Raw genomic sequence first — 21,337 nt, forward strand, 5'->3', positions numbered from 1 at the left:
TCTTTCCATGAGCAAACTCTGCAACAACAGGAGGGAAGTTTTAGTTGGTTATTGCACTTAATTTCTTTCTTGTAACTGCAGCTTAAAATGAGTCTGGACACTGCAGCTGGGGTGGCAGGTTGAGATCCTGTCACAAAACTGGGTGTTGTTTCAGCACTGCAGGTTTTCCTCAGCTATTGAAACCTTTTCCAAGGTCTCTTCTTTGTAGAACCAACAGTCAGCCCCAAATGATTTCACACACTGAGAGGGTTTTAGCATTTTATAATAATACAGTAAACAAAAAAGTCAAAATATTGTACAGACAGACTGACACTGATAAATACAAGTTTTGGAAAAAGGCAAAAAAAAATGTTTACTTTCCTATGCAGCATTTTGTAAAGAAAGGGCAAGTTTGTTTACAGGGAAAAAGAGGAGATTAGCCCTAAAAGAAAAAACCACCATTGTTGTTTCAGGTATTACAAATGTTCTGACCCACAGTGCTGTGTGACTCGAGGGCTCATCTACACGCTCCTCAGTTCCACCGCTGGTTCTGAACCACTCTGCTGCTTCTGAGAAGAGCTCAGGCCTCTCCTCTTTTACTGAGAACGTTCTGGAGCGATGACACAGTGTGACCATAACCAACCTCAAACACACCTGTATTTGGGGATGGGGCATCGACCAGAAATGCTGTTTAAGTGACAGAATAGAACTCAAGTGAAAGGCTGGCCACATTTTCACAGCCAGGCCTTCCAACAAAGTAAAGGGTTAATTTAAAACCCAATGCTTGGGTAGCCAGAACAAGCACCAGCAGTTATCACAGCATCCGTTTGTTTTGGTACAGAGGCAAGTTTAAACAACTGATAACTTAGATCATCACTCGGTGTTACCCTTTGGAAATCAGGTAAGATATGGTAAAGAAAAGCACACAATGGTGTCCCCCCAGACTGAAAAATACCATCCCCTGCCTTCCAATGATGCTGATTTCAGGAAAAGTTCCTAGAATATACCAATGTATTTAAATTGCAAGGAGCATAATTTGGAAGCAGGTTTTACAAATGTCGTTTTGCAGATCTGGTCCCAGCCTCTCTGCATTGCTGGGAGTTTAAAGACAGTTCTGGAATTCAGAAGTGCAAAAAGGAAATGGAAAAAAACCACAATGAAAAACAGTGATTTACTGGGTTGTCATCTACTCGCGCCCTCAAACTTGCACGACTTTAAAAAGAGAGCGAATTCCAACACAACAATCCAGCACTGTCATGGCACTTAGTGTTCATACCCACATACAAACAGCAAATCACTGAACTTTGGTTGAAAAAACCTGAAACACGCAGATTCTTGTCACCTGCCGCCCTCTGAGGCAGCCTAGCGTGGGTTAGTCCACCTGTAGCCTGTAAGATATTTTGAAAGACTTACATAAACTTACTAGGTATCAGAAATCCTTTCACATTTGGATATGTTGAGGTACAGAGGTTATACGCTATGGCAGGCACAGCTGCTTTTGCACTGGCACTCTTCTGCCTTTTTAATTATCACAGAAATCTTTATTGAAATTGCATCTTGAGTTACTAAGCAATGCTGCTGCGAACAAGATGGTGCCTTGAAGATGACAGTAAAATTCTGTAGGAATCTTAAGCATGAATTACTAAATCAGAAACAAAGGATAATATTTTAACCACTAATGCCCTAAAGTAACATCAAACATATATTAATGGCATAGTGACAACTAAAAGAAATAACTATTAAGTTTCAAATTCCTTCCAAAACATAAAGTGACAAAGACCTTGTATAGTTACATGTAATAAGCTCGGATGCCCACAACTACTATTGTTTTAGCAGACTAAAAAACATTATTATTGCACAACGGTTGATATGGGAACAGATAATATTTGGTTTGCACTCCATTAGCGGGACTACAACCTTTTTCCTGCTGGGCGGCAGTTCCGTCCCGGAGCCTTCAGAGCCCACTTCGCTGCAGCTTTCACGGCACGAGGCTCCAGGCCGGACAGAGCTGAGATTCCATCCTCCCACACGTGCGGCTGGTTTCAGTGGGAGTTTGGCAAGAAACATCAGAAAGCAGAACGTGGCCCCAAGGAAACATCTAGAGAGCTTGGTACAGCGCTGGTAGGTGATAACGATGGCTCAACAGCTACTCGCAACATGCTATTATCTGTAACTAAACTGGCAACACAGGCACGAGATAAGGCAGTGGGTTAAATTAATCATAAAATTGTTAGAAAACATGCAAAAGTAATACTGAGGTTTTTTTAAAAAAAAAAGTTTCTTGCCCCTTTAGTTTTTCCTCATAAAAATTTGAATAGTTCCACACCTCTGTTTGAAATTCAACCTTTAAAAAAAAAATATTAAGCAGCCAAGCGTGACTCAGTTGTTGTTCTCTTTGGTGGTGATGGTGACCAGCTGCTTGGCAGCCTTGGCGATGTCGTAGGCGCACTGGATCACCTGCTGCGTCACCAGCTGGATGTCCGTCGTGGGGCACGTCTCCACGGGAAGGGTTTTTGTGCACTCGGATTGGAGTCTGTAGGCACTAGATGTCAGCAGGCGCAAAGAAGTCCTTACCAGCTCTGATTTAGGTTTCTGGGAAAGGAAAGGAGAAAGTTGAACTTGACAGAACAACAAAACTGCTTTAGAGTCACTTTTAACTAGTCGGCAGTTGTTCACAAGTGTTCGTTCGCATGACACTTCTGCTGCTAGGGCTCTGCTTTCTGCACAAACTTCTCTGTCCTGCAGGAGACGTGGGGCAGGGGCGGGTGAAACAAGTTCCCAGAATCTCTCCTCTCTCATCTCAAGGATATTTCAAGCTGCTGCCAGGCAGGATGCAGGGAAATAGTGCTTCATACTCTCCTCTAGGAAGTTAATCATACAAATTTCCTAGTGCCCATTTAGTGCTGCCCAGCCCATGTCCTGGCTGACATCAGGGTACAGCGTGTACTACACAATTTGTTCAGGTAGGCACAACAGCATTAGATTTTCCTTGCAGTTTAGCAGAGATTTCACTCCCTGAATGTGCTGTGAAGAAACAGATCGCTTTGGTGGATGGTTCACGGATCTAAACATAACCGCAAGCAAGAAATCCAGGCAACATCATTCAACTGGAGCCTTGGGAGAGACGAATGGAGCAAAATTCCCACACAGCCACAATCCTCAAGTTAGATGCAAGCAGCCTCCAGTTTTGGAGGAACTGCGTGCAATTCTTAGAGTTTTTAAGTTCCAGAGTAAAATTAAAGGCCTGAACTTACATTAGCCTTTCCCAATCGACGTGCTAATAGAGAGATGCAAGATGTGACAAACAGACCTCGACATTTCTCCCTACCTTCTGCTCTTGGTTTTCATTTACTGAAGGGAAACTTCAAGAGGAATGAGGCCAAAAACATTAATGCTGGAAGGTACTTACTTTTGGGAACAAGGCTGCCATCTCCGTCACTGCCACGTGTATCCTCTCGGAGCATGGTATATAGCTGCAAAAAGACACGATGGATTATTCATTAGGAAAGACTCTTCAATTTCACTCATCAGTGGCTATTATTCTAAAAACAACTGAGTAACAAAAAAAACACATATATATTCTAAAACTCTTTGTATGCTGCACAGAAGGCCACTGAAGCAGGGAGTGCAACACACGATCTGGTGATTTGTGTCTCCTCAGCGTTCCCCAGCACAGCTTCATATGTACCTACGTGACTTCAGATAAAGCAAGAACTTAACCAATAGTACAAAATTATTTCTCAAGTTTTCATTACTCTTTGACCAAAGTTAGTTTGAAGGAACGACTGTTCGCACCTGTTATATCAAATGCTGTCAGATTCTTCTCTGCTCAATTTATACACAGTGAACAGACAAACCACAATTCTCACAGAGCAGCTTATAGACACGTACATCTCCAAACCACCGACTGCTTTCTCACTGTGTGAGTTACAGGCTAAATATTCAGTAATTCTGTTGAAGGCACACTGTCCCTTCTAAAAATAGAAAAGGACAAGAAGGAGAAAAACCCCACATAGAATAAAAGTGGCCCCATTGTTGTGCTCTTCTCCAAGCAAGGCAGGAAGCGAGGGCTCCACAGAATCGCCAGCCCTTCTCACAGGTGGGGGCGGGCACAGAACCTGGGACAGGAGGCAGAGTGAAAGACCTGCCAGTGTGCAACATCAGATTTTCTGGAGACCAAAGCTGTTCCAGACCCAAAGCACGTTCACACCTGGGAAGACATAACTCTCATTTATTTACAGTCTTCCTTAAGAGCTGTGTGTCATCAACCAAGGGCAGAATCACTTCTACTCTCTCATGGCTATTCTGAAAATTCATGTGTCAGTTGGGCTAGAAGTTCCCCACGGGAGCTGCAGCTGCGTGGTGCCCGCTGTGCTGAGGAACAGCCTCCTGCTTACTCAGCTACCCATGTCTAAACCAAATAGTTCAAAATAGCTTTTGCTCATACATTATCTGTACTAATATTTCAGTAGGAAAGCCAAACTCTCCCTGCCTTTGCATTTTTTTCCCCAAAACAAGACTTGGTGTTACTGTTACAATTCTGCAGGGTGTCCTTTGCTAAGGACAGGGAGGTCTGAAGATCCAAGAGAATCTTGCGCCAAGTTCTGTGCAACATGTTTGATTTCTGTCTAAACCAACACTCATTTTGCAGCAGAACTTCACAAGCACTTTGCTCCCTGTCCCAGCTTCGTGGGGGGAGGACAGGCCGGCAGAACCCAGTGGCAGGGGCTGTGCTGGCTGTTTGGACGGGACCGTGTTCCCACCGCCTGTGCTGGTCACTTGTCCCTGCTCACCCGGTGGCACTAAGTCCGGTGCACCAGGAAACACCAGGGACCCGCACATTTTGTAGGTGTGAAATCAGCATCTCCAGCATTAGCGTGGGTGGTGGCTGTTTGCAAACACCCAAATAAGTTTTTCCATTTCATCACAAACTCTGGAGCTTTTCCAGCACTCACGCCTTACCTGTCATGCTTGTTCTCCTGTGCTGCTCGCAGCAGCTCCTGAATATTCTTAGTGATCTGCTCGGTTTTCCGAATCACATCTTCCGTACTGGGCAAACTGGAGCTGGGGGCTGTGTTGGTGTCTTCAGGGATGGATCCCTCGCCCTGCCAGATGACGCTCCTCTGCCGGCCCTTCCTGCCTGACCTGCAAAGGAGCAAACCAGAGGTCGGTCCTGTGGGACAGAACTGGCTGGTGTCACAACTGCCCGTCCTGGCAGCGCGGAGCTGTGCCTTCAGCTGTGTCACCGCACCTACCCCGTCTCCTCCAGCTCCAGCGGGGTGGGGGGGTTGTCATAGTCGCTCTCAGACACGCTGCTCTGCTTCTCCAGCTTCGAGGTCTGCAACAAACACAGATTTATTTCAGCGCTGTGCAGGAAAGAAGAGCCCCGAGATGCTCCAGCACCACGACCTGCAGATGTGAGCTCATTCTTTAGCACAACAGCCCCTGAACCAGCCACTACCCCCATGTCCCCACCAGCCCTGCTGTCACCTGAGCCCCACCAGCTCCGAGCGAGGACTCTGCCCTGGCACCCAGCAGGGCTGTGGGGACAGACAGACAGACAGCTGCAGCACGACCACCTTCTCCTGATGCTGAAACCACCATGAGGGAATAGATGGGGAGGCCCATGGAGGCCAAGTGCAGAGGGCAGGACCATGGGGTGAAAGCGGCCAACCCAAAAGCTGGAGACCATCGAGACTGGGGTGAAAACCAGACTAAGCTCAGGAGGCCGGAACAAGAACTAAGGCCAAATCAAGAATGGGGGTCTGACCACAGACCCGGGCAGGGGGAGCCCACCACAGAATGGGACACCAAAACGAGGGCTGAGGTCTGTTGCAACAGAAAGTCCAAATAAAGACAGGAGACTGAAACGATGGTGGGAGGCCCAGTGCAGAGTGGAGGCCAAACAGTGGGGAGAAGACCAAAGGGCAACACAGCACATCAGTGTCACTCGACATCCAGGGCAGCCTCTGCCCCAGCTCCTGCCATGGTCATGTCACAGGGTCCTTCACCATCTCCACTGAAGAATCAGCCTTGGAGCTTCACAGCAGCTCTGAAGATGAGGGAATCTCAAGTGTCGGACTGTAAGGCACACCCTCAGTCTGCATCCCTGATCCACAGACTTAGGAAAACACTTCTACCTCGATGATAGACCAAAAATGTGACTAGGAATTTGCTTTCATCAGTTAAGATCCAGTATGTTTGTTAAGCACTCATCTAATGTTAAACCCAACAATTCTTGACCTCGAAGCACCTACGGTATGAACACTTTCTGTCCATTTTAAAGTTACTCCACACAGAAGGAAAAACCAAGCGTTTTTTGAATGCTCACCTCTCAGGATAGCTAGTAAAGATCAACTCTAAATGTGACATATATTATGAAGATACAAAATTATTATATGTAGGGTCTGGTCTTTCACCTTTCCCAGATGCATAGAGAACAGTATGATTAGTGGAAAAGCTCTACACTATGGTCTGAAATACAAATGCCAACAATGAATTACAAGAATGGGGTACATACTGTGATATTAGGGAACCAGTATAGTATAGAATTAGTGTACAATAAAAAACAACAAAACCTCTGCAAGTTTCTAGTACTACACAGTACTGGTATCAGCTGCAGCCAAGCCTGGATTTGCATTTGACCAGGCAGGATAATCCCTTGAACAAGGGATACAACAAAGGTCCCAAAGAACCTTGTCTTGATACTTGGTTCAAAGTTAGAGAGGCTTAGTCAGAGTGAGACCTCAAAATTCCACCGGTGCATTCTGATGCTGGAGGGCACTTTCCGCGAGCAGCATAAGCTGGAGCTCAGGGCTGGTCAAACCACAGCGTAAAAGCGATGGGTTGTTCACCTTCAGCATCCGTTGGTCTGTGACACATCACCCCTGCTCCGGCTCCACTAACTCCAGTCACAGCCAGAAATGGATGTTACTCTACAGCTGCAAATGTAACGTGTTTTTTCCTTCTTTTAAATCTGTAACTTGCAGTTAGTTCAAGGATCCCAGATAAAACATTCTAAAAAGAAGCTGTCACAGACTAGCCCAAACTGTTTGCCTCCCTCAACGTGTCCTTTTGCGAGGTGGCATTTTGTGCTCGCTTGTGGCAAAGGAAGTGGTAAATTCAGTAAGACTAGATTTATATGTCCCACTACAAAACCAGAACAGTGTTTTAAAAAAAGAAAAAACAAAACACCTTTGAGAAGTTGGACAATGCTTCCCCAAATAGCCAATAGCTCACATGAGACCACAGCAGAGACAGGGTCTTTGGAATAACATGAGCTTCCAGAACGCGTTTAGTGTTTCTTGGTAACACTGCAATTTTTCTCCCAGAGTCAGTACTGTAGCTAGCAAATACCCTAAGAACAAGACTCTGTAGGTCCTGACAGAACACCAATAAAAGCTTCTTTTATACACACACTCTTGGTGTCTTTAATCTCGCCCTGAAAGCAGCGTCTTGCTAAAAAGAATCCCCATGCTGTTTCATCTATCAAGGTGAGCAGAAAGCAGGCTGGGCAATACAAATAACAGTTTGGATGCCTGAAGAACTCGCTTCAAACAAACTAATGAACATCTGTAAGATAAACGGTCAATCAGTAGCAGCGTGGATTGGTGCAAACTGACAGCCCCAAAGAAAGCAGGCTGTAAAGCCAGGACCCGGCGAGCTGCGTACGCCTCATGCAGTGCATTTTAGTCAGCGGGAAAAGTTATGTATCGGCTTATGAAGTGTCAGTGAGCGCCTGCAAAATAACTTTCAAACAGCCACCAACTTGTCTGCTGGCTGCTCCCCGCGTTACGCAGTTGAACGAGTGATCTGGAGTAACCGTGCGTGGTGTTAAATGCTCAAGGTTTCAGCCGTTGTGAAGTTAGAGAGAGGCGAGTCCCCACAGCACGTGGCAGAAGAAACGGAAAGTGATTGAATCCTGCTCCATGCAAGCACCAAGGCTCGTCAGCGTGAAAGGGGAGAAGAGAGAGGCAGGATGGCTGAGGGAGATGCCACCTCCTGCAGGTAAAATACCGAGTGGGAAGGTACTTAACCCTTCGTGTGCTTTCATCCCTTGACCAGGAAAGCGTGGAGGGGAAGGAAGGTAGAGATGAAGAGGAGGTCACAAACGCACTCCTCCCGATCTAAAAATGGGAAAGAGAAAAACACTCGGGAAAACCAAAAAACAAAACACAAATTCTTAACCGAAATAAAGGAACATTCTTAAAACCACGGAGATGACATAAAGCAAGAATGATTTGGAGAATTTGGCTGAGTGTGAGCGGACTTAATTGTTTCAAAATACAATTGACTTCATGTTAATTCTAATATTGATGTTCCAGAGGTGCTAAATTCCACAGAGAATAAAACACATTCAACATAATACCAAATTAACTAACTCCACAGAACGATGCTTCAGAAACACTACTTCTATCCACATTTCGAAGCAAACAGCCAAAGGACCTATCAAAAGCACTGTCACGTTTGCAAACACTGCCACATACGAAAGAATTAACATTTCTTGCTGCCAGAACTGCCTTTACATCAACATGCCAATATAATTTAAAGTGATCCAGATTTCATATTTTGAAGTTCTTATTAAATTAAGCAGGGGAAAAACCCAGCAAACAAATTTCTGCACTGATTCCCTGGTGCACTCAACTGTCGTCTTTGGAATGTGCATGGAACAATCGTACCCCCTCATGCCAGGCAAGAAAACCCATTATCTTCCAAATATGTATTAAAGGGCTTAATTGTTTATCTGGAAGGAAATACAAGATAGTGCTACCAAAAGGGAAACATAGAAACAAATCCACAGATATTAAATATGTGCCTAAAAAATACTATCGCATATTCCTGCCCACAGGACAATCTAAAAAGATGCAACAAAAAAATTAATAAGCACTAGTGTGTGTTGGGTCACTTATCTAAAGTGTGAACACGTCAGTGCCGAGTCCTTGCGGTTGATATGGAATTCCACTATTACTACATCATACAGGAGAATCCTAAACTGGAAGAATTTGTTTAACAGATCTAAATCATCTTCAGCCTCCAGTTCCAAGCTCAGAATAAGAAACTGGTGGCCTAATGAAAAAGGTAGCTTCCATTTCATTTCAGTTTTGAAAGGTGGTTCTGAAATTCCACAAATCGGCACATGCCTGTATATCTTAAATCCATTAACTTTACCTACCCATCTTGGAATACTATTTCCACCCCCCCGCCTTGTTTTCAAACAGCCACACATTTTGATATTTGGCGTATACGTGGTTAACAGAAACAACTGAGCAGAAGCCAAAAGCTCCGGTTTACATATTCCAGAACTGTTACAGCTTTTTCTCCTGCAGACATGTTAATACAGCAAACATGAACAACTGTTACAGTTCAAATTCACTCTGAAGCAGACAGTTGAGCAGCTCTGGAAAATGAGCGTAGTTGGAAGAGGCAGAAAAGCTGAACATCAGAAGAAATGCAGAAGCATCAGTGGTTTTACTCACGTGTGGAGGGAAAGGCTGCAGTCTCGTTATGCTTTCCTCGGGGTACGTCACCTCTGCCATGGGCAGGTAGGGTTTCTGAGCCGAGCCAGTCTCGTACATGGACATGGGTCTGCTGCCCCGCGCAGACGGTCGCCGCTTTAAAGAGGAATTGTTGGTCGGGTCTGTGTACTCAGAACCACTTTGGACCTGATAGATATTGGTCGTGGCCTGTCTTCTGAGGCTGGAATTTTCACTCTGCAGTGTTTGAAGCTGAAAGAAAAAATGAAAAAAATCCCACAACATATATACTGGAAAAGCTAGAAGTGCATTATATAGATACACCTGCACACACGTGAGATGTGTGCTAGCGCTTCTGCATTGTTAAAAAATGCTTATCTTGAAGCAAGACAGCAAAAACATACAAGACTTGGAACAACTGTGTTGCGACTTGGAAAATTTAGGTCAAAGTGACCTGACATAAGGAGATCATCATCATCAAAAAACAAAACAAAACACCAAACCAACATGCAAAGCATGTGCTGCACCGATACGTTTATGGTCTCATCTGACTCCAAAGCAGCTCCATTTTAAAATCAGTTTTCTCACTACCCTAATGTTGGGTTATCACAGCTTCTGTTTCAGCAGTTTTATTCTGGTCAACCTAAAATTCATGAAGAAATGAAGGGGGGACGCTGTTGTGCCTGTTACCTTTTTCTGCATGACCCTCAGCTCGTCGCTCAGGTTGATGTTCACTTTCATTAACTGCTGAATCTTCACCTCAGAAGCCACCAAGGCATTTTTAACCTGCATATATTCTTGGGCTGTCACTGGGCCATCGGACAAGTCCGAATCCAGGCTCTGTGAACAGTAAGAGAACAATACTCGTACCGCTGAGAAACAGACTACCAAAAAAGACAAGGAGATTTTGACAGCTTTTCCTGTACTTTAATGGAATCATGGTTCAAGTTAAGTTGAAATTAATAAGATCCACTTACTAAAATAATTTTAGCCCAATACAAAAGAAAATTGATATCAATCAACTCTTAGCTGCTTCGTGCACAAAACCATTTGTCTCAGCATTTCAGCGGCATAGTATTTTCCCTTAAGGATTTTACTCTTTCATCAGGATTTTTTTTTAATTCAATAAAGAACTGGAAAGCCATAAACCACAGATTACTAAACATCCAGTGTGCACGTTACCAGTGAAGATTAAACTCAAACTGCTGGGTTTACTGTCCCTTTTTTACCATGCTGCACTATTTTCAGGAATGGTTTAAAACAGTCACTATTGGTCTGCTCTAAATATTCCTTCAGTAGGAGCAGTAAATGTTTGTTAATCGATGATTCCAAGGTATTTCACAGTGTTTTGGTAGATCCAGCTATTTCACCTGTGCCATTAGATCTCTGTCTTAACTCCAGACATGCACAGTGGCGTACATTACTTTTCTAGAGGAACATTTTATTTACAATAAGAATTCCTTAAGTCACAACTCTTAGTTTCGTTAAAGTTTGTAGACTGAGGCACGACTCTGAAAAGGATTTGAAAATCAATTACAGTATTCATTTTCTTGATCTTTTGTGCATGTTAAATCACCTCACAAGGGGAAAGATTCACTGCAAATCACCTTTATGGATAAATTTTGGTGTGTCTAAATATTTCCAACCTACCTTCTGTCTGTTTGATTTCGCTGCATTTGTTTCCAGATCTGTATCTTCATCTGAAGCAACGCTGTCATAATCAGGCTGGTCATTATCCTGACTTTCACTACTATGTTGATTGCTGATGGATTTGAGTATCAGTTCCACATTTTCTGTAGATCAACATACCCCATTTAAAAACATGCCAGTAAGGTTAGAGAAGGAATAGAAGTGTATGCTTTAAAGTAAGTTAAAACCATAAAATAGAAAATATCTTCAGAGAGACCATACAAGACATGCCATAATAAAGTATCATTTGAGTAGCCCAGTTAAAGAAGAAAATAGATCTACATAATACGTATATATTATTGCTGTCCAAAATACCAAAGTTTTATGGCTTTGTCTTTTCATTTTTTAAAGTGTTTTAGACAAGTAAGTGGTGAGAATCATGGCGTCAATAGCCTGCTGTCCACAGGATCTAGTTCTTATAATTTATTTTAAAAAAATATATAAATCTCTTTCTTCATCTAGTACGTCTGAATGCAGCTGTGGTATTGATTAAACTGCTGAAGAACCGTGCGTAGAAGAGCTGACAACCAAAATCGCACTCACCTTTCGAACCAGTGAGAGGATTCCCCTGTTGTCTTCGTTTGGCATCACTTAGAATATCTATAACTAGCGTAGCAAATTCATGGGCGTTAAATCGAGCCAATTTCTGTCTTCCCTAAATTACAAAATAACACAGAAAAGAAAGTACATCATGTATTAAGTGAACAGCAGACTTTCCAGGTAAGACTAAGACTGTAGCACTTAAAGCAAGTTCAATTACATTTATTGCAATAAGTGTGATTTAAATTATCCAGCTGTGCACTCCAGGGCAGGGGAAATCTGGAACTATTTTAACCTCTTCACAAGCAGATGCAACTCTCGTACAGTCATGAAATAACACAATATTACTTAGAATACCTCGCCTGTTAAATAAAAACTATTTTACATTATTAAGAAGACTGCATACCTGATTCCTAGTTGAGGAATATTCGGGATTTACAGGAAGAAAAGGGACCACCGTGGTCTCTGTCACAAGTGTGCTGTGATTCTGAGTAGCAAGCCAAACTGCCCCAGGAAGAGGAAGACAAAGAGAAGAGGGAATAACCTTCCTGTACTATGTGACAGTGTTTCTTGTCAAAGAATAAAAGACCGCAATTTCAAACACAAACACAATCAATTCAAAGGAAGGCTTTTTTCCCCCAGAGGGTTCTCTACTTTGTAAAAAACAAGATTTTTTCAATTAACGTCACTTCCAGACAATGCAAGACAAAGAAACTCCCAGTATCAGTAATAACTGAACAGAAAAGTGCTTTAAACAGAACGTATGCTTGCACTAGCATGTTGTGTGTAATGTACCAATTGAGATTTATTTTATACACATTCCAGAAAGCCTCATTCACCTGCATCTGTTTCCCTCCTGTCAACTTCATCATACACATCCATGGCAAGTTCTTCAAATAAGTGGTTGCTTAGCTAAGGGTAGAAGAGAATCATTACAGCTTGAAAAGAAACAAAATCTAGTAAGAATCCTTACAAAATAGAAAATATAACAGCACAACTCTGCTCTCGCTTGGCTGCTTTTCACCCTATATAATTGCTTGTTTCTCAGCCTGCACAGGAACATCATCCATGAAGCAGACGTGTATGACCGTGCAATTGCAGAGAGACATAAATACTGTTGTACACTTTATTTATGCAGGAATTAACAGCAGCTGAGAAAGATGAAGTGCAGAGTTTGCCACCTCTAGACAAAGAAGTTTTACTTACAGACTGAAGCTTCTTCTTTGCTGCTTTTGCAAGTTCTGATAAATCTAGACTGCTACGAACACAGAAAGTGACCATTACATCTACAGCGTTTAACAGCTTGTTTAATCTCAAATGCTACATTCTGATAATTCAGTGATTAAAATGTCACTTTTATTTGAAACTTGTTCATCTTTTAGTATTTTTAATATAGTTTTTAACACACTGATCTTATTAACATTGGCAATACATCTGTTAGCATACTCTTGAGCTCTTCTAAACAACCCTATTAAATTTAAAGGAAAAGAATCCCCCAAATCCTTTGCAGCCTGAATAGCCACATTTCAGAGCTCAAGCAGCAGTCGAGCTGCAGCGCCACAAAACGCTTTCTGTAAGCAATCTGAACAATAGCATCATTTTACCAACTACTACATAGTTTCTATAATTTTCATGTTTATTACAGTTTTTCATAGAAAACTTGCAAGCAGTAAGTTGAACAGTAGCTACTTACAGCCGTCTTATTTCCGATTGCATAGCAATAAGAGAAAAATAGGGACTTATGATTAATACTTGATGTGTTTTATACAAGTATGATTTCAATGATCATAACGGAAAGTTAAAAGCACTCAGATGATCAAAAAACAAAAATATTTTCAGAGAAAAATGCAGTTTTTCTTGCAAGCATTAGTTTCAAAATGCTGTGTCAGGAAACTAACTCAATTAGTCCTTACTTTATTTACAAAACCTGTTTCCCAGGAATCCCCATGTGTGTTCCCTTCATATAATTCTCACCTTCCTCCTGCATTTTAATAAATACAGTAAAATCCTATGATTATCTGATTTTATTTAAACAACAATATTTCTAGAAAAAGCTTCCAAGGCACACATTAAAAACTTAGAATGACAAACAACTTAATTATTAGGTTTTCTATTTTGATGTTTTCGGACACGCCGTGGAATCAGCAACTCACCTGTCTGCCATCTGAGGTATAACAAAGTGCTGTCCATTTTTGTGCTCTAGAGTTGAAAACAAATTGCACTTTAATAGGTTGTTACTGGCCTACAGTTCTCAACGCTGTCAGGACATACAGCTGCTATTCAGTTTTACTAAAAGACACAGTAATGAGGAACCCCAGAATATATGCAACAGGCAAACACAGAATAATTTATCTTGCATGTAATTATTCCATTTCCAACTAAAGGAAGCTAGCAAGTCTTAACAGAAGGTTCCTACCACCATTTCCTGGTGTTATCAAAGATTCCAATTAAGGCTTATCAACTGTCTTAAAACTCCATTTAAAATAAAGTTCTAACGTAGGTGCCTTTATGGCATCTAATGGTTAAAAATTCTTCAAGTGTGCTTGTGTCCAAAAGGTGCCCACTTAACTGAATAATCCCCTGTTCTCACATTTCAGCGAGAAGAAGCTACTTAGAGCTTATATGGTATCTCCTGCCAACTAAATGATGTTCAGAAAAATCTGTATTTTCTATGCAATTCACTCCTTGAAGTTACACAGTACTCATCTGATCTTATATGTGGGTTTCTCCACACTTCAGGGGTATTCCGTTTAAAGAACAGACAGGAACTTTATTTTAGGTATACTTAAACCCGGCAGGTTTATTTTAATTTTAAATGCATTATCACTTATCTTACATCTTATACTTTCTTTTCTTCTTACTGTACCATTTATATAATGTTAGAATACTCGAAATGCATATAAAAAGTGCAGCAACACTGACACAAAGATTACATACTATATAGAATTATGTCCTATAACTAACATGGAACTCAGAGGGCAATTTTTTGTCTACTCACCCGGTTTCCTGCCACAGAGGTAGAAAGCCAACCTGTCCGTGAGTTCATACTGAATCTCCACCAGGCGATCTGCCAGTTCATGGTGCCCACCTTGTCTGGTTTACACACACACAAAAGTTACATTGGTTATTCATTTTGAGACATACAAAAAGTTTTAAAAAGGTCAGATAAACAGATTTAGTACAAGCCACTGTTCAATGCTGCACATGCAAATATATCAACACAGCACAGTCAAATTATTTTCAGGACAAACATATCTAAGCAGGTTCATCATGTGATTTAGGGATATTTAGGAACATCAGTTAATAGATAAAAGCATTCTACCTTGCATAGTCAACTGGAGTTTTTCCATTGGAATCTTGTGTGCCAGGATCAGCGCCGTAAACCGCTAATAATTCTGCTTGTAAAGTCTGTCCTGCCTTAGCAGCAACGTGGAGCGGGGTGTTTCCTTTCTCCTACAAGTTATTAGGAAAAACATCGACTTAATCAACAAGTCTGAGTAGAAGACTGAAATGTGTATCTGCTGAAATCAGTATAAATATTGCAAATTGTACAAACGGATGGTCTATCGAAATAATGAAAAAAGTGTTCATACAGGATGAAAGAAGTTGGCTTGGGCTCCTAAGGAGAGTAATCGCAAACACGTCTCCAGATTCCCCGTCCTTACGCTGGAATGGAGTTGCTGAAAAAGAAGCAGGATTGTACTTAATACAGCAGCAACAAATGTGATTCAGCATTTGATTTTTCAGCCGTGCTTTTAGAAACTGGTATGCCAGAATTCTTGCTACAGCTGATTTGTGCAAACATTCTTCTCCAAGTTAACCTAAATTAATGCCTCTCAACCATCCACACCTCCAGCATCCCTATATATTACCAAAAAAGCGGCTTCCAGTTGGAGTCAAGCTGTATTTGTTTATATAAGTGCTGAAGATCAGCAATAGTTTTATCTCTAGTCAAAAGCAACTAATTTAATTCATATTTCAGTGCTCTGTTACATACAAGCTGCAGTTTCTGCAGACTGCCAGAACCGTACTAACCTTACTGAGATCTTTGGCAGTAACACTGTCATCTTCACGGCACGGCAAGCGATGAACAAACGCTAACATTTGATACTTAGCTCTAATGAATTCTGCTTTATTGGGACTGTGAAGAGAAACCCCAAGCAGCAGAAGGGAAAGAAAACAAGTATTAGTGTTTTTGCAATAATACAGATGCTCTAGAAAAAGGAAAATTGACAAGTGAAGGTTGCATTAGATCTTTGGTTGCTACTAGCAGCAGTTAGACACAAAGAAAAACCAACAGTGCAGATTGTCTAACAATACAGAACACGCTTTTGTTACAAACATCAGAATATTTGCAGACTCTAGGATATAGTCTATATTTCTTAGAAGGCAACATTGAACTTAAAATTATGGCAGCTTAATATCTGTACACTAAACTACGTTACTACATGCAGTTATTTACATTTTAAAATGAAGCACCATGTTCAGTGACAAATCTGTCAATTTAAAAAAAAGACTGAACAAATAACTCCTGTTCTCTTCCAGCAACAAAATAACAGGTTCCCATGGATATCTTGCTGCCCCTGTCACTGCTGAATAAAATAATCACACTTCCATAAAACCACAAATTCTGTAATTCCGCACTTACTGCACTTTATCCTGCGGGCCAGCTTTGCGCCTTCCACTCATAACAGAGGCAGGGTCCAGCAACGAATGTTCCCATATGGAGTTAGCACCATTATTATACAGCGTTTCAACCATCTGAAATCCAAAGCACATACCACAATGTTGCTGCTAGCTGCACAGACTGACTAATTTAATATCTGTAATTGTTTCCAAGCAGACAGCAAGGCAGAGATTCATATTCTGTGTGCCAGCATCCATAACCGACCGGGATATCAGAAGCAGGGACACGCCTGGGAGGTTATGATGTGGAATGCAATGAGAATCCCCTTAAAAATCTCTACTCTTCCCAACAGCAGCTCTACTGAAAACAAAAGCTTGCTCTATACTGAAAATTTAGGTTGAAGTAGATGCATTGCACAAGCCAAAGAAAAGTTGAAGGTGACCTTCCAAAACAAAGGTTTCAAATTAAAAAGGGATAGACAATTCTCATTTTACTGGTGCATCATAGCAAAACAAGAGAAATAAGAGGAGACCAACTTAGAAAAAGAAAGCTTAGTGATTTAAATTCCATAAAAAATGTTTTAAAAAATTAACCTCTCTTGTTTTAATGAAGGAAGACACAGTCTTTACCTGCAGCAGTGTTGGAGGCCATGGTGTATGCTTGAGATGTCTCACTTGAGAGATATGACGCCCCAGACTTCGATGAACGCTACAGCACTCGTCACAGATCAGAATGCCCCTGTTTATAGAGGCCCAACAAGGATCTGAAAAACAACATGTTAATTACAACACAAAAGGCAACATGACCTTGTATTTAAAACACAGAATCTACAATGAGGAGCTGTGCTCTCTAACCTTGGCTTTGCTGCTCACCCACCGTATGACCCTGTGAATTTTATTAACAGAGTTGTGCTGGGATGTAGGGGAAACACCAGCCCTGGGGAGCCCAGGACAGCGAGGGGACCTGCGAAAAGCTCCACTCTTTGCAGTTCTGCCTATGGAAATACTTTCCTTTGTAAGCACAACAGGACACTGAAGTTATTGCCTTACTGAAGAGCTTACTTGTCATTTAGTTAAGTCCTACAAAAATATTACTAACAATAGCACCTACCTGCTCTTCCTTCACTTTTGTATTATTATACTGTTTTATAATTTCCACATTAAGTAATAAAAACACTCAAGAGTGCCACAGTAAAATAGAAAAGCAAGATACATATGTGTCAAGCTAAAGGCTCAGTAAAATATTGTCAAACTAATTCAACTCCAAACAGATCCAAATTCAAGCAAACCCAAGACAACTGATGGAGGGTGTAGTAAATAACATATACTAGCTATTACGTAGCATCATGAAGTATAAAACCGAGTAGGAAGTTGCATCCAACTGAAACTGAATATAAGCAAAAAAAGGACATTAAGTGAGGCACTCTATGTGCCAAAATCCTTCAGTAACAGGCAACGGAGCAACAAGACGGATCTTCAGGTCTGGCACATCCCAGGAAAAAAAAGAAAGAAAAGAGAATTCATGATCACTTCTGCTTCTTAATGTCAAACCCAAAGATGGGTTTGAGGCTAAACAAGTGAGTGCAGCAGAAGCTGGTATCAATGAGAGAACTTCTGCATCCTGTCACAACGCATCCAAGCAATCGTGCATCATAGAAAAGTCTTCGCTGACCCATGCACTGAATTGACTGAATCTCTGAAACATGAGATCTGATCATAGTTGTGGCTTCTAAGCAGAGTTGATGTTGTGTGCGTGCTGAAGGCGATGCAGGCAAACCTGCTGGAACCACGGCCCGTGAGGGGCAGGAGCATCTATTGGTAACTATCACAGCCCAGAGCCAAATTAAAGCATGTTTTGTTTTGTTTTGTTTTTTTTTTTTAAAAAACCACCTAACCTAACTTTAAAAAACAAATTAACAACAAGCACACAACCTCCTTATTAAACCATTCCATTATTTTAGCAACTTTCACTTCTAAGAAGGAAAAAAATAACAATGAAATCAGATGTGTTAGCACTAACCTAACAACCCAAGGCAGGAGGCAGCGTTCCAGATTAATGAGTTTCGTCCCTTTTCATCACAGACAACCTGGTCACACACATTCCCAAACTCGCAACTGAAAGCCATTACCTTTCTTTTTTTCAATCCTTAGTTGCAGCTGCTTGTGAACCTCATTGCTTGGACTGACAGTCATTATGCTTTTTCCTTTACACCCATCTCAATACAGAACTTGACTGGCTCCAAACAAAGGCCCTTTATCCATCATAAAGTCAGCTACTGTTTATTTGGTCATTTCGTAGCAGAAATGGGGCTTTAAAGTTCTTCTGGAGAGAAAAAAGCCGAGGGCTTGCTTGTAATCTCGGTTTGTACATTCTACCTAAATCACGTTGATGTAAGAGTCCACATTTATGTAGAATCTGTCCAAAACTGGTACCACTGGAAATGTGGATGGTGCGATAGAAAAAATACAAGAAAAAAGACAACAGACAGATTTGGCAAGAGAACTGAGAAGTTCAGCACACTGGGCCCTTTTTGCAGAGGCCAGACAGAGGATTCACTGCAGCTCAGGCCCAGATTAGGAGCCTGAAGGATACGGGAAAGGGCAGGTTTGACGGTGTGGACCGATCAAAAGCAGCAGGAAGTCAGGCATTGCAACCTGTTTTCTGAGTCACACTGCTTTAACTGAAAGAGGTTTTTTCAATGAAACCGCACCATCATTTATTTGTAGCCTCTCAACTCAATTCATACCTGGCTTAGTACCATTTACTTGCTCCCAAGTAACAGATGGGGATGGGAAAGAGAGAAGGAACGGAGCATCAGTCTGAAGGAACAGAGAACTGTCAGGTTATGGGAAAACTACTATTTCAGGTTTAAATTTAATTCGATGTCTGTCCTGGAATTTACTTGAATAATTTAAAAAATAGATCCAATTATGGACACAACCAAAACACCCTTAAGCCAACACCAAAATACGAGAGGGGAGAAGCTCGAGGTCTGTTTTCAGGAACAGGAAGCGTTTGATGAGGACGGGCCCGAACCCCGAGTGAACCGCCCCAGAATAGGAAGTGTACCAGAACACACGTAAAATCACCTCATCGACAAGAAAACCGTTCGTGCTTTGCCGCAGAAACGAGGAGCATGTTAACGAAGCTCAGGGGGAAAGTACTAATTATTGCAGCAGTCGGGCATTTGGCACCTGACGCGGGTGACAAGGCTGCGGCCCCAGGTTTGACACAGCCATGGACACCCCGGCAAATTCTCACGGGTTTCAGGAAAATAGGGGATTTCTTTATACGTATGGATAAGCCAGCAGATTCCTTCACCGAGATCAAGTAAATATCTGACAACGCTCTAAAATCACAACACAAAGGGCCAGTTTACAAGATTACCCTAATAGCGATTGTGATACACTGCGTAGTCCTGACGAGCTTAACAAATACAAACACCATAACACAACTTTATCTCAGCATCATAACACCCCTGATGTTTAAAAGCATAGATATGCTGCCTTGTATGAGACAGGGCCAACTGTCTACGTCAAATATGCAAGCTCTATTTAATTTTAAAACAAAATCCTATGAAGATAAATGTAACTCCCTGGGAGTTAATTTCAGTTTTTTTTTTTTTTTTTCAAACAGAAGTCCCAATTTACAAAAGTCTCGCACACTGTATTTTCTGGCCATTCAAATGTAATCAACATTGCAGCATTTTAATGCATTTCAGTATGCACAGAAGTAATTATATTGGAAGAACCAGCACAGAACACAAACAACAAAAACTATATAACTCTGAGGAAGAAAGACAACAGACAGACATAGTTGCTAAAAAAAAAAACACGAGTAAACCAGACAGTTTTAAATAAAAGAACAGCAAAGCTACAGATGGCCAGAGGAGGAGATGCAACTGACTTTCTAAAACCCAAGATTTGTTGCAATAAGCTCCCGAACTGATCTGCAGTGTAAGGCAGATAACGTGCGTGTCAACACAGAACGTATGTTGCTCAATGAACGTTTTCAACGTGAGTCTATCAGGCACTTTCTTTGCAAGCCCGGGACACCTACACCCAACCCAGGACACGGGGCAGGTCACACACCCGGCAACTCTGCATTTCTCCCCCCCCGACCCTCCGAGTAAGTGTCGTCTCCAGAGCTCTCATCCTCACAACTCCCCCGGAACGGCCACTGTCCCTTTCAGCGACACATTTCCAGCTCCCCACCTTTGAGCTAGGTGACCGGAGGGTTTATTTAAGCCAGGCTTTCCCCTCGCTAAGCCGAGCTACAGACCGTGTGCGGGGCCGGGTCCTTGTCCGGGGCCCGGGCGGGCGGGGGGACCCGGGGGTCACCGCTGCTGGGCGACCCGCGCGCTCTTCTGCCGACATCCCCGCGAACTGCGGAGCGGGCGGAGGGCAGCGCGGCTCGGCGGGAGACCGGCTCCTCCACGAAAAGGCCGATACGGACAAAACCACTGAGAACGCGTCCAAACCCGGCTTCCCGCTGCCGGGGGCCGCTACCAGGCGGTGACACCCCCGGAAAAGCGCCGGGATCGCCGCCTCCTCCCGCGCTGGGTGCCGGGGCCGCTGACAGGGTCCCCTGCCGCCCAGGGGTGCCCGGCCCAACGGAGCCCCCTCGTTTCCCCCCTCCCGGCCGCCACCTGCCCGCGCCCCCCGAGCGCCGGAGCGGGGGAAGCCCGGGCTGAGAAGAGGGGGATGGGCTCGCCCGGCCGCCGCGGTGCCTCCGCCGCGTCCCCGGTCGCCGCCGCTGCCTACCCTGGGCGCTGCAGTCGGCGCAGACCTCGCTGCTCCTCAGGCGCTTCGACATGGTGCGCAGCGGCGGTGGCACCGGGCGCTTCCTGCCGCGCTAACGGGCCCGCGCCGCCAGCCCGGCCCAGGCGGCACCGCGCAGGCGCACGGCAGCGCCGCTGGTGGCGCTGTTCACGGAGCTGCGCGCTCCGAGGTTTCGGAAGCCTGACCCACAGACTGGCGGAAGAGGCTGCTCTCAGCAAGCCCTGCCCTCACCCAACATGGCGGCGGTA

At 43.0% G+C, this 21,337-nt stretch overlaps 1 protein-coding gene across 4 annotated transcripts; it reads right to left on the reverse strand.

The window, feature by feature from the left end:
• Positions 1-244: 244 nt before the first annotated feature.
• Positions 245-21,278, reverse strand: GIT2 (GIT ArfGAP 2). 4 transcript variants are annotated; one of them, XM_065033607.1, is made up of 20 exons: positions 21,072-21,278; positions 16,938-17,071; positions 16,330-16,442; positions 15,717-15,822; positions 15,275-15,361; positions 15,004-15,134; positions 14,680-14,774; positions 13,835-13,880; positions 12,888-12,936; positions 12,521-12,593; positions 12,088-12,185; positions 11,685-11,796; positions 11,103-11,245; positions 10,143-10,292; positions 9,456-9,704; positions 8,016-8,105; positions 5,235-5,317; positions 4,942-5,124; positions 3,389-3,452; positions 245-2,571 (listed from the first exon to the last, which is right to left on the reverse strand). In XM_065033607.1, the coding sequence occupies exons 1-20, from the start codon at positions 21,121-21,123 to the stop codon at positions 2,359-2,361; spliced, it is 2,271 nt and encodes a 756-aa protein (XP_064889679.1). In that variant the 5' UTR covers positions 21,124-21,278; the 3' UTR covers positions 245-2,358. The 4 variants fall into 4 exon arrangements, with proteins under 4 accessions (XP_064889679.1, XP_064889678.1, XP_064889681.1 ...); XM_065033606.1 differs by having other exon boundaries at positions 12,888-12,939; XM_065033609.1 differs by lacking the exon at positions 8,016-8,105.
• Positions 21,279-21,337: the final 59 nt, after the last annotated feature.

The sequence above is a fragment of the Columba livia genome, chromosome 17 (assembly GCF_036013475.1).
Source record: "Columba livia isolate bColLiv1 breed racing homer chromosome 17, bColLiv1.pat.W.v2, whole genome shotgun sequence".
NCBI classification, from domain to species: Eukaryota; Metazoa; Chordata; class Aves; order Columbiformes; family Columbidae; genus Columba; species Columba livia.

Bases quoted from the DNA above. Each gene is read 5' to 3' on its own strand.
- GIT2 (XM_065033606.1), bottom strand. From the start codon at position 21,123: ATGTCGAAGCGCCTGAGGAGCAGCGAGGTCTGCGCCGACTGCAGCGCC. The intron at 12,940-13,834 runs GTGAGTTGCTGA...CTGTGTTCGTAG, and splicing joins ATACCTCAGATGGCAGACAG to CAGTCTAGATTTATCAGAAC. The intron at 12,594-12,887 runs GTAAGTAAAACT...TTCTACCCTTAG, and splicing joins CAAAGAAGAAGCTTCAGTCT to CTAAGCAACCACTTATTTGA.